At 43.2% G+C, this 12,531-nt stretch overlaps 2 protein-coding genes across 2 annotated transcripts; both read right to left on the bottom strand.

Annotated features, from left to right (window-relative positions):
• Positions 1 to 4,416: 4,416 nt before the first annotated feature.
• LOC119435843 (uncharacterized) lies at positions 4,417 to 7,376 on the bottom strand. Its single transcript, XM_037702552.2, has 4 exons — positions 7,182 to 7,376; positions 5,701 to 5,761; positions 5,473 to 5,635; positions 4,417 to 4,568 (listed from the first exon to the last, which is right to left on the bottom strand). Exons 1-4 carry the CDS (start codon positions 7,374 to 7,376, stop codon positions 4,442 to 4,444), a joined length of 546 nt encoding a protein of 181 aa, XP_037558480.1. The 3' UTR covers positions 4,417 to 4,441.
• A 67-nt stretch (positions 7,377 to 7,443) lies between these two features.
• Positions 7,444 to 11,845, bottom strand: LOC125942043 (uncharacterized). The gene is made up of 2 exons (XM_049659962.1): positions 11,605 to 11,845; positions 7,444 to 8,311 (listed from the first exon to the last, which is right to left on the bottom strand). Exons 1-2 carry the CDS (start codon positions 11,619 to 11,621, stop codon positions 7,444 to 7,446), a joined length of 885 nt encoding a protein of 294 aa, XP_049515919.1. The 5' UTR covers positions 11,622 to 11,845.
• Positions 11,846 to 12,531: the final 686 nt, after the last annotated feature.

The raw sequence follows: 12,531 nt of genomic DNA on the forward strand, positions 1-12,531 counted from the left end.
AAAGCACATCATATAAAATACTCAAAATCTGCAGTCACTGCTCTGTTATAATATGCCACTGTAGAATATACCATGAACAGTAGCCCACAGGACAGCAGCCTACAGAAAACGCAAAGCACATGACATAACATATTTGGAAACCTCATTACAGAAGCAATAACAGTGAGTGTCTACAAGAAAACTAAAAAAATAAGAAATAAAAATAAAAAAGCACAACATAAGTATTTCAATTAGATGTAATTGTCTAATCATACAAATCAACGAACTGTCTATATGTGAAGAGCACCAGTGGTTTAGTAGATTAGTTTTCCATTTTTCCAGGGTTAAGTTATCTATGTCGATATTGTCATTTTCCAGGTGACCTAAAGGGGTAGCTATGCGCGATTTTAACCTGTTTCTTCCATGACATGTTCTTGAAAAGGGAGTCAGCCAAGTGCTTCTATTTTTGAGTGTATAAGGTATGCCGGATGGTTGTGTTAAGGCATATAATGCAAGAAAGGTGGTTTTGTTTTGCTTAAGACCCTTCTTGTATTTTAATACTAGAGTAAAGTCATACAATAGTTGCTTGAACTTCGTTGTACAGGAATACAGACTTCTTTAAAGCAGTGCACGATTCGCAGAAGATGCGGTATTAATAATTGACGCACGAATATTAACTGAGTAGGCGGAACACAGCGAAACGTACACAAAGAGCCCCGAGAAAATGCCGAAACAGACTGTGTGGATGAGTGCCGGCCATTCCCACATTGAATGACTGTTTGCGTTTCTTTCAAATAATAAACATAAACGCTGTGCGCATTTCGTGCAAAAATGTGACATTGGAGGACAATATAAAATCAACTCACTGCAGTCAGCACGTTTTATTACAAGAAACTCGGGTCAAATTGTTCACAGCTGAACGCCGACGCGTACATTTCAATGCGCGCCGTCAGCCGCCTACCCGCACTAACGTGGCCATGGTGTTGCCACCTATAGTTCGATCTCGCAGCGAATAGCGTGACGTGCACAGTAACTCCGCCCCACTTTCACCCTCAACTCGCTCAAGAAGACAATGTCTTTGATCGACTTCAACTAGAGGTTGAATCGTCTTCCAACTTTTTCATGACACGAAATGCGCCACGTGCACCGCACCGAAGCGCATGAGGGAGGACACATATACGAGGTATAATGAGCGCATGCATGGTACCAGGATCAGCTGGGCCACACAAACACACATTTTACATTGCATGCCTCCGGATTTACAAACTGATGCAACTTAGTCGGCCTAGATGGAGCTCTATAATAGTATTAAAAAAATTGGAGGACGCTTAAGCTTCGCCTTTAAGAGTGGAACGCGATACCATTCAAAGATCCCTGACTGCTTCTCACGCTTCCCGGCAACTGCAGCTTATGTAACCGTAATATCTGCCGGGAAACGCTGGTAGTGAACGCTATGCACAAAGGCGAGCTTTCTGGTAGAAACGCGGCCTCTTGCGTGGGCCGATGTGCAGAGTCGCGCCAAAGGAATTACATTATTATTAGAATTCCGTTATTGTTTCGCACCTTTAATAGTTCAGTGTGAGAAGATTTAACATTATAAAAGGCATGCGCTGTCGGTGTTTCGTTTCATGACATTTGTTTGTGGGTTGTCGTTCTCAAAATTTCGAGGAATAACTTTGTCGTGACTGTAACACAAGGTGTGAGCTACTTTAGTGGTAGAATGATGTGACAATATAACCCGCATATACCACACGTCTTATAGCAAGGTTATGAATCCGGTGTCGCCGCCGATACAACTTAAGGGGGCCCAGGTTTGCTGTGGCGTTAAAATTCCCAAAATGTGTTTGCAGCTCTCTGCGAAGAAGCGGTTGCTTTGGCGCGACCGCACCAGAGAAGGAGTTGCCGCCCCAGCACGATTAAAAGTAAGGCGAAACCCCCTGCTTTGCCTCGCTGGGCTGGTCTCGTTGTCGTGCGCAGCATCGCCGAGTTTGGAGAGAGTGAAAGCTGAGCATGAGAGGTGCAGTGAGAGGCAGCGAGTGCGAGAGAAATAAATACAACAAAATGAACTTTCTTGGCGAGGCTGTATTCGAGACCGGGTACCCACGGTCCAAAGGCGAGTGTCATAACCACTGCGCTTATACACCCACGCTTGCAGAACATGCATTCATGGGAACAATATGGTTGCATTGTACCGACGATTGTAACACAACTTGCTATGGCCGAGAGAAAAAGAAAATGAGTGCAAGAAAGAGAGAGAGACAAACAGAGAGAGAAAAAAAAACAATATAAACTTTCTTGGCGAGACGGGATTTGAACCCGGGGACTCACGGTCCAAAGGCGAGCGTCATAACCACTACACGATATACACTTTTTCTTACATGGTACTTATTGCACCATGTATATAAGATAAAAATAATACATGCCAAAAACGTGCAAGCACTAGCCAACCCATCTGATATTCATAGTTTAGAAAGGACCTAAAAGTTCGTTGAGCACACCGTGCACACACAAAAAGTACAATTCAGTAGCTTTGAACTTATAAAGGTGGCAACGACAAGCAACGCAACAGCGGAGCTCTGCAATTGGACGCTATACACCCACGCTTGCAGAGCTCCGCTGTTTCATCAGATTTCACAAAAGTGGAACTGGCATAATTTCTTTGCGTTTCTTTATTGGTAGTACAAGCGTATACAAGTGAACGCGGGCTGCACTGTCGGTCGATATGCAACCGTTGGCGCATCGTGCTTGCATTGCGCACGGAGCTGACCGAGCCTTGATGGGCAACGTGGACGCAGAGCGAATTCGCAAAACTTTCGCTTTGACAATGCGCCTTGCAATGCTGAAGCCTCGGCATAACGCCGGCTCGGCCTCGTTATAGCGCAGGGCGCAAGCACGACAGAGCCGAGTCTGCGGGAAGTGGCCTGAAAGAAAGGGGCGTACAACGAGGAGAAGGAAGGCGGCCCACCCCAACGTGTGCTCGTACCCCTTGATGCCCTTCATAGCTCTATGCCACTTGCGACCCCACGGCCCTGCGCCTTTACTAGAGCTAATAGACAGTTTTAGTTTAGCGTTAGCGTAATAGCGGGGTTACGGGAAATAGCGTTACCGTTCCGCAAACGAACTTTGCAGAAAGAGAGTTTTAGTATAGCGTGATAGCGTAGTTTACGTGCGGGACGCTATTCCATTACGCTTTGAATTTCGCATACATAGGGCACCTAAGATATGTTTGTGTGCGTCCGGAAAGTGCGAGAGGCAGCGCAATGGAAGCCAGGAGCGCGTTGTATTTTTACTTGCCATGTCCGCCGATCTGCAGCGAAACTGACAAGCAGTACAAGCTGTCTACCATAGCCTCCGAAATCCTCCAATCTCAGAGGTCATATGCCGTCGTCGCGCCTATCTCCCGACTTTAGCGACAGATGGCGCTCAGATCTCAGAAAAAAAATTTCTCTCGTTAGGCTTAGGCGCGTTCGAAACGAGAAGCGATCTCGAAAATTCCTCAAGATTAGCCATAACACTCTCTCGGCGAAGCGACATGAGACTAAGCAAAAGCCGTTTACGCAGTCATTTGCTACGAACGAAGTGAATTCTACAAAAACAACGCCAAATTCAGTTCGAAGCGGGCGGCCGGGACCGCCGCCATGTTTTACGTACACTACGTAAACACGCTAATACGGTAACGTTAACTCTGAGAAATAGCGTGCGCACGGTAAACGGTATGGGTCGGTTAGCGTTCTGCGCATGCGCACTTCGATCCCGCTATTCCGGTACGCCCGCTATTCCGGTAACCACGCTAAACTAAAACTGTCTAATATATGGCCTACATGCTCCCATGGTACACTGTAAAAAAATTTTGTGAAAAAAACAGAAAATGCATGGCAAATTTAGTGACATAACAGTTCTGTTCTTGTCTGTTTTCCGTTTTCCATTTAGCAGTAATTTTGCATATATTGTCTGTTATTGCTTTTCTGTACTTCTACAGAGATTTTCTGTTGCCGATCTCTTCTTTAAAAAACAGGCTTTTTGTATTTGCAAACAATTTTTCTATTAATGCTTTTTCTGTAATTCTACACAATTCTTTTGTTAATGCTTTTTCTGTAATTCTACACAATGCTTCCGTTAATGCATTTTCTGTAATTCTACACAAATTTTCTCTTCCTTGCTTATATATATATATATATATATATATATATATATATATATAGGGAGAGAGAGAGAGAGAGAGAAAGAGAGTGCTAAAGAAGTTATTTTGCAGATTTAAGAAAAATGGGTTCTGTTCTTTCCTATACTCAGTAGATATCAGTCGATACTTGTGCTGTGTATGTGCCATCTGCAAAAGCAGCAGCGTGCAGCCCCAATTTCCCATGCATAGTGCTAGCACTATAACCAGAGTTTTATATTCACTAACAGAGTTGAAGGCAACAGTTTGAACTTCCAAATTTTACTGTTTATTTAGAGGTCAAACTCAAGCTTCGAACTTGTATTGATCCAGGGCATTTGCCAAGGCAGCGACTTTTGGCGACAAACAATACTGCTTCTTCGACGTTCGTCGTGCCTTTGTGCTTCTTTCCGGGTTCATGCCCGCGATTGCCCTTAAAGAAACAAAATACGAGGCAGGATTAATGTACTAAGAATGCAACCGGGCTAATAATGTGTACTCCCAAAGCTTAGATGCTGTTTGAAGCATTCACTGAACAAATCAAGGCAGCAGCTCCTCCCAATATGGTCTCGTGATGTCAGTGCACGGCCATATCTGCAGCCAGCTTCCACCTGTCAGAGTTACACCCATCATTTTTTGCTGCCTAGCAAGCTCGCACTCCTCCACCACCCTGTATAAAACACCGGCTTCATGAGCTGCAAAATATTCAGAAACTACCAAGCTGTGCTCTGAACGGAAGAAAATCTAGGTGCGTACTGTTTCTTGCAGTAAATGCAAAGTAAATTTGTGTTTGAACATTTTCATGAATGTTCCCTTGAGTGGAACGAGCACTGAGCACAGAACCTAGTGGCGAATACAGGTGCAAGGAAGCAGTAAAGTTGTGGATAAAGACTAATTGTTTTTTGTCTCAGTTAGAAAAGAGTAGGTGTATCGTGTTTTGTATATTCTAGAATTTTTTTTGTTTTATTTCGATATTGAAGCAATTCCAACTTTGGTTTTTAGAAAGTTTTAGTATTGAGACTTCTTAATTTATGTATAAAATTTCAGTTTTCGTCCCTGAAAATATATTAACATAGCTCCATTTTGATATATGTTATAGCAAGACAGTGCAATAGTATTAAATATATTTCCAGCACCTCCCAGAACTGCCTCTTTTTCTGCAGTCCCTAATGGGTTAAAATCGCTAGCAACCCCAATTTTTAAAGTTTTTCCCCACCCTCTCTAAAGGCCTAAAAGCAGTAATTTTAAAACAGCCTACCAGCAATGTTTCTCGAAAATATGTGCAACCGTAAGAAATGCAATAGGTCAATGCGAACATACATCGGGAAAGATCTCACCTCTGCACAAACTCCAATGTCAAAGCCACTTCAGGTGGATACTCTATGTTAAGAACGAAGTATAAGAGGAACATGACTTTGAAAGCTGCAGCCCGCTGAGTAGTCAATATCGCAACACCATCCACACAGACAGTAAACATTTCTGCCTCAAAGAGACCTGGTCCTAGAAAAAAGAGAATAAAGGAACATCAGTACACCAAGAGATGGTCAATGATTCCAAAATCTAACCTTTCATACATATTATGGGCGTCACTGGCATGTCTCCCAAGTCATCATCATGGGCGGTCTCCTGCAAAATGAGCAAAGCAAGACAGAGGGAAGGCATTCAAAAACTGGTATCTTGCTGCATGAAATACAAATGAGATTGTGGCAACTCCTGTTCGAATGTACACGATCATACTCTATGCAAAGCAATTGCATTTTTACGCTTTCAAAATCTTGTTCAACCATGGACGAGATATGCAGCATATTTGGAGATAGCAGCAGATGACATGGCTGCACCTGTGAAGCACCCAAATAACTCAGATACATGTCATGGATGAGACCGACGTTTAGGTGAATCTATCAAGGTTCTGGGTTCAAATATGCACCGGGACGAATTCATATTCAAATGCGTAGTTTGTGTGGAAGCTGCACAGCTTTCCTGTGTAGCTGTGTGGTTGTGCTTGCGTGGATACTAAAGAGTAATTACTTTTATTACAGGCCATCCATCATATTATAAAGATGACAAGATAAACCACATGCAAAAGCCAAAACACTTGTGAAGACTGCTTTTTTTATCAGCTTCACAATTACATTAAGACATAAAATCAGGCAGAGAACAATGTCTTTAAACCATACAGAAACGTTTCATCGTTGCAGTCAAACATATTTGTTTCTAAGGTAGACTAAAGAGTATTTTTATAAGAAATTTATCACTACCAAATTTGGGGGTCACCTAAGCTGTGCCCTAAAGGGTATTGTGCAACTGCGTTAATGGCTCCCGTCTGCAGACCCTCATTCGCATACATCACGTGCACTTTTCTACTCACTTCATAATCCCTTAATTTGTGCCGCTATATCATCTCGCACAAACTTATTAGCATACAAGCTACCAGATTTCGCGAGACTACCAGATTTGAAGTGCCACTTCAACCAAACCATACGAATGTGCCTCTGGAGCAGTGTCTCAATAGGGGATCCAAGGGGCCCTGAGAGTACGATTTCCATTTCGACCTCCCATCTCAATGAAGTAGATGAGCTGGCTGGTCCTGCCAACTCTGCCGTTTCATACATTATCGCAACACCACACAATCCACCGGCCAATCAGTGCCCTGCCAGAGGCATGCTCGTGATTTTTCCCTGACAACGCCAACGCTGAATATTCTATAGGACGAGGCCTTAAACCATTTTGCGTGAATTGTTTTGAACACTTTATACGTCAGTGCCATACTACCCCTACTGTATTTTTCTTGACACCTACTCCCAATGTCTCTCTCAAAGCACTCTACCTTGAATAAACAAAATGTGCAAAGCTCAAAAAGACTGAAAAAATTATGACAGCAGATTTTAAATATCACCGCCCTAACTATATTGTAACATTTTGCCAGTAAAATAATGCAGGTATGGAGAGTGGAATTTTTTATACATACATGCAATGTACACCTGAATTCGGCATGCACAAGCACTTCTCTGCCAGATGGCAGCAGAAGAGAAAATTTTAAGCTTGCCTCAACAGTCTTGTAGATGAGCTCTTCATCCTCGTCAAACAGGGCAAGGAGAAGAACAGGTGCACCTTCATGTTCTGGTGTCACACTCTTGAGACGGTTCTTGGCTTGTTCAATTTCTTCGAGACATTTCTTCACCTTTGGCCTCTTCATCTGACTATAAGCATAACGATATACACGAAGCCCAATGCTTTCCATGCTGGCATCAATTCTTTGGCAAACCTCAGTACCAAGTAGCTCCTTGGAATGCTCAAGAAGGAAGTCTTCAGTAAACAAAAATGGCCAGTTTTTTTTTTACCTCTGTCACACTCCCCGACTGATTAATGGTCAGTCTTTGTGATGCATACGTCTCAATCATTAAATGAGTGACAAGCTGCTTGTTGGGATGCACTTTAGCATACTCAGAAAGGAGCTGCTGCTGCTTTTCCCGCTGTGTCAACAAACTTTCTCCACTCGGTAACTCCGGCTGCCATGCTATGCAACCATAGGAGTCATGGGTAGATCGTGGACGTGGCTGGAATGAGTCTGGGTCATCAACAATTTCTGCAGGCAGCACATGTGCAATTGGTCTCTTCTTGTTGTTGATGCAGTTTTCGAGCTTCCACATCAATGTCTCAACTCCCGTACCAACAACTGTACCCTGTAGCAAATCCCGAAATGATGAGGGGTACATTGACACAACTTTTGATGCAATTATTCTCAGGTTCCGTCTGCCAGGCGCTGAATGCTTATCCAGGATGAGAGAACTCAGCATTCTCACCATCTGGTTCAGATCAGCTTTTGTAGGCCTTTCTTGTGCTTTGCATGCTTGAAGTAAAGTTGACGGAAACATTTCCCAAGGGATGCAAAATTTCTCAGCCCATTCATCTAGCTGTGAGTTGGCATCTGAAGTCACCTTAGCACAACTGCCACTCTGCCCAGGTGAGAAAGGAGCAGCACTGATGGTCTGAAACTTTTCAAGTAGGATGCGCCTTTGCACAGGGGCTAAGAAGTCTAAGTCTGACTCTTGTAGATATCTGAAGTGTTCTGCACATTTTACTCCTAACTCCTCCAGTTTCTGACCAATGGTTGTGAAGTCCTCCTCGCTGAGTGCTGGAAGCCACTCCTGAACAAATGACATGAAGTCCTCTGGGCTGAAAAAAAAATTAGCAATTATCTAAAACTGCATGCTTCAGTGCCATGACTGTGACTTTTGGATGGCCAACATCATATGACTCAAGTGGATAGTAATCATGAAGGTCTTGAACGAAAATGCACTTCAGTGTCCCAGATTCTGGACCCGGCAAGAAATATATCATCATCATAGGTTCCAAAACAGAGCAAGTGACACGAACAAGAAAACAGATTTTGTTGTCTTGCAATAAAATGAAAATGATCCGGCCAAACACCAGCCTGCTTTCCTCACGAGCCAAAATCACGACCATGTCTTTGCTGTACTTGATGCCCCTGTATTCAGCTTGGTATGTGCAATACAATTCTCTTCCTAGTAGTCCACAAGTCTTGATGGCTTCCTGAACTTCGACACTGAACAAACTGGGGCAAAAAAGAAATGTGGAGTCGATCACTAAGTCTCTTTCAAAGCGGCAGGTACTTCCCCTGTACGCCTGAAGAAGCTGGTGTTTTTCAGCAAGTGTTAGTGTGATGTTCTTGAAGTTCTGGGCACTTCTTATGCACTTGCGAAAATAGCCATGCTTACTTTCACAACGCATAGTCCATAACCTAATAAGCGGTCCAAACTGAGTAATGAGATAGGGGTAGTGAATCATGTAATGGTGCTTCGGTTTCAGAGGTGTACCAGGGAAGAGCTCAGTTCTTCGGTCAATGTAATCTTCTATCAAATCTTTCAGCCTCATTACCATGGCCATATTTATTGCTGGAGCGCACGCCAACTGAACAAGTTCACTGAGCATCAATACTAACTCCCATACAGGGTCATTTCTGCACACCTTGTCATGAAGAAAGCAGGGTAAAAACCGAAGCATATTCCAGTTCTGGATTGCGTGTCCACTCAGCTTTTTAAATGTTTTAGAAACCTCTGCTGGCTGGTCGTTCGCGTCTACTCTTTTGAACTTGAATAAAAGAATCCTTTTATTCAGTTCTTCAACAGATAACCATTGCTGCTTGGTGATGAAGTATTGCAGCATCAACGCAAGATCGTACGATACCACACCTTCAAACAGGTCATGTGCTAAACATGGAGGGAGCCCAGGAGCACAAACGTGAAAGTATTTTAGGCCATTAAACAAAGCATCAAATTTAATGCCTTTGCATGAAAGAAGGGTACAGTCATCCTGGAGTTCCTTCACTGCCTCTTTGTAGTTCACTTCATTTCTTAGCTCATTGGTGTCAGAAATGTTTTTCTCAAACATATTTTCGCGCTTTACTAAACAAAACCTGCACATGTATTCAGCTGTGCTGAAATTTTCCATGAATCCACCAATACTGTGGCTGCCTAGGTTGTCGCCCAGAATTGCCACCACAGTGCCATATGTGGGAACGCTGTCCACCAACGTGCAGCCAACTTCAAGCTTTTTGATGTCACTAATCAATGTAGCAAACACCTTTTCCTGCCCGAAGAACAAAATGTCACTTTCTTTACAAAGCAGCACTAACTGAACTGCACAGATACGACTTCTGTTCCAAGAACGCAGGTTTCCAAGCAGCAGATATACAGCTAGAATTTTGTGCTTCTTCTTTGCTGAACCTAAAGGATTTACCACTTCAAAAGCATCTTGAAAAAGAATCAAACGCAAAGCAGTGGGGTGATCCTGAAACAGCGGTATTGACTGAAAGACCTTCCCATCAGTGAAATCCTTAAATACACCTGGTTCATGAACTTCCAGATTCATACACTGATCTTGAACTGAGGTATCTCTTAGCAACGATTTTATCGTTTCAATTATTGGGACATAATGAAAATGAGCATCCTGATTGTTTTTGTTTTTTCCAAGACGCACAGCTACTGGCTGCACATAATTGAATTTGCTTTGAAAGTACTCCCTGCGAGAGTAAGTGCTCCGAAAAGCTCCACTGTTGCTGTGCAGGCCAACAATAACGTCACTTTCAAGCATACTTTTGACAGCAAACTCAATGAACTCTCTATTCAAGCCTGCATCTCTCATCTTTCTCCTTAAAGCATCAGCCATGTAGTCAAGATTGTTGCTTTGGAGGTCACAAATTGCCTCAGAAATGACTTGAACTGTTCTTGAGGGCACTAAGCTCTCTGAAAGGAGACGCAGATAGAAACGTCCAAAAGCATCTGTAATATCAGTACATAGAAAATCTTGGTGCATGGCACCTTCAGTCACCTCTTCTTTGCTTCCATCAACCTCTGAGTGGCAGTCCTCACTCCGCTGTTCCTCAGGTGAACATGTCTCCAAGCCAGTACTACGAGTCTCCGTTTCAAGATTAGTTTGTGCTTCCATGTGCCTTTCTGCAGAGATGCCCTCTAAATAAGACTCGCATACACCTGGTTGAAAAGCGTGCCTGTGACATCGTGAAATGTGGGAGGAAAATGTGGACTTGTTTGCAAACATTCGTGAACAAGCAACAAAGGGGCATGAAACATTCTTCCCTTCAGTGATGTGCCTTTTCAGGTGACTCAATAAGGACTTGACATCTCGGCATGTCTGTATGCATGTATCGATGGTGCAGGTCAGTGACACGCTCCTGCAAGTTACTACAGCCGCCGGAATACCAACACGCTTGTGAGATCTGAATATATGGCTCTTCATGGAGCTCACTTTCCTAAACGCTCTGCAGCAGTCAGAGAAAGGACAGCGAATTTGAAGGCTGCTTTCATTTTTGTGCAGAGATGCATGCTTCAAGAACTGAGGCAAAGCTTTGGCAACTGCTTGGCATATGCTGCACTTGTATGCCATTCTGCATGTTACGGGGCACTTGAGTGGACTTGACCTCTGCAACAGCAATGAATTTAAAATTCCACAGAAATTAGCATCGAATTTTGCGTCATCGGAAATGTTCCAAATCATAACTCATACAGAGCACTGTACTTACATTTTATTACACATCTTTGGCTGCAGCTATCACATGGTGGCAGCTTGACAAAAAAACAAAGCTACCTAAACAACTCGATAGGTTTACTGCAATGCTTTTATATCTACAATCTGCAACTTATTTACAAACATGTGCAGAAAGTGAGACACTGAAGGTACAATTCCCATTAAAATTTACTATCTGCAATGGTCAAAAATGGAATTACACACTTGCACTGTGTGCTACTAAAAGTGAGTGGGAAAGATATTTCGGAGCTAGCACTTCAGCTTCATTAACTTCGTAGTCAAATGTGGCCGTTGAGAGCAAAAGTGCTTCGAATCCCAACTCCTTTTATGTATTATCTGAAGATGCAAACAAGCTTAGCAGGCATCTTAGAAAAGCTAGGGATGAAATGTTTAAAACAGCTCACCTGGATTGTGAAGTCATCACCTTGAGTTTCTGTTAGCCGGGAGTCACACACGGTTATGCTCGACTGGTTCCGAACCAAAAACGAATTTCTGTTGTGGCCACTAAGTCAGCATGAGTGGTAACCCTGGATAAAGTTCCAACTGCAGGAAAGAAGCGAGGATCAACATAGAACCGACGCATCTAAAAATTATTTAACTAATTAAAAATTAGTTTTGCCCAGTTTTATTGCATGTGATGGCAGCGACACACAGTCCTTAAAGCGAAGGACCTACTGGAGAAAGAGTTACTACTCCAGAAAAATAAATTTAAAAAAAGAAAGCTGGTTCGATATGCCCAGTTGCCTTGTACTACGCTTGGTTCTGGAACAACTGAATGCTCTCAATTACTAGACTGGGATGTTTCGTGCACGCTGAAATGGTCAGATGACCCAACAATTACTGTTACACACAATACTAAAAGCTAACTCACCACACAACCTCTTTTAAAGACTGAATGCTGAGGGCATGTGCTCATAGCTAACTTAAAATATGGTTCCACATGCGGAATGCACCGATTGCGCGATCTCAAAGGGAAAACGCGCCGCAGGGCTCACTGAAGGAATATATACTGTACTCGCAGACGGAACTAACCTCCGCGCACTTCCTAAAACACACAATAAATATGACCTACTCATGGTGGAAACTTTCCTGACACCGCATTTAAAGAACGGTAGCTGTTGCAGGCCGCCTCAATAAGCGTTCACTATCCACGTTTGCTACCTAAAACTCGGAAGAATACCTAACTTTGGTTTGATTTAACGTCCCAAAGAGAGATCAGCAATGAGGTGCACCGTAGAGACGGCTCCGGAAATTGCTACCACCTAGGGTTCTTAAAGTGCACTTGACGTGCTTGCCGAGACGAAGACAGAACACATTGGCGGAGCTATGTG

The sequence above is a fragment of the Dermacentor silvarum genome, unplaced genomic scaffold (genome assembly GCF_013339745.2).
Source record: "Dermacentor silvarum isolate Dsil-2018 unplaced genomic scaffold, BIME_Dsil_1.4 Seq951, whole genome shotgun sequence".
Taxonomy (NCBI): Eukaryota; Metazoa; Arthropoda; class Arachnida; order Ixodida; family Ixodidae; genus Dermacentor; species Dermacentor silvarum.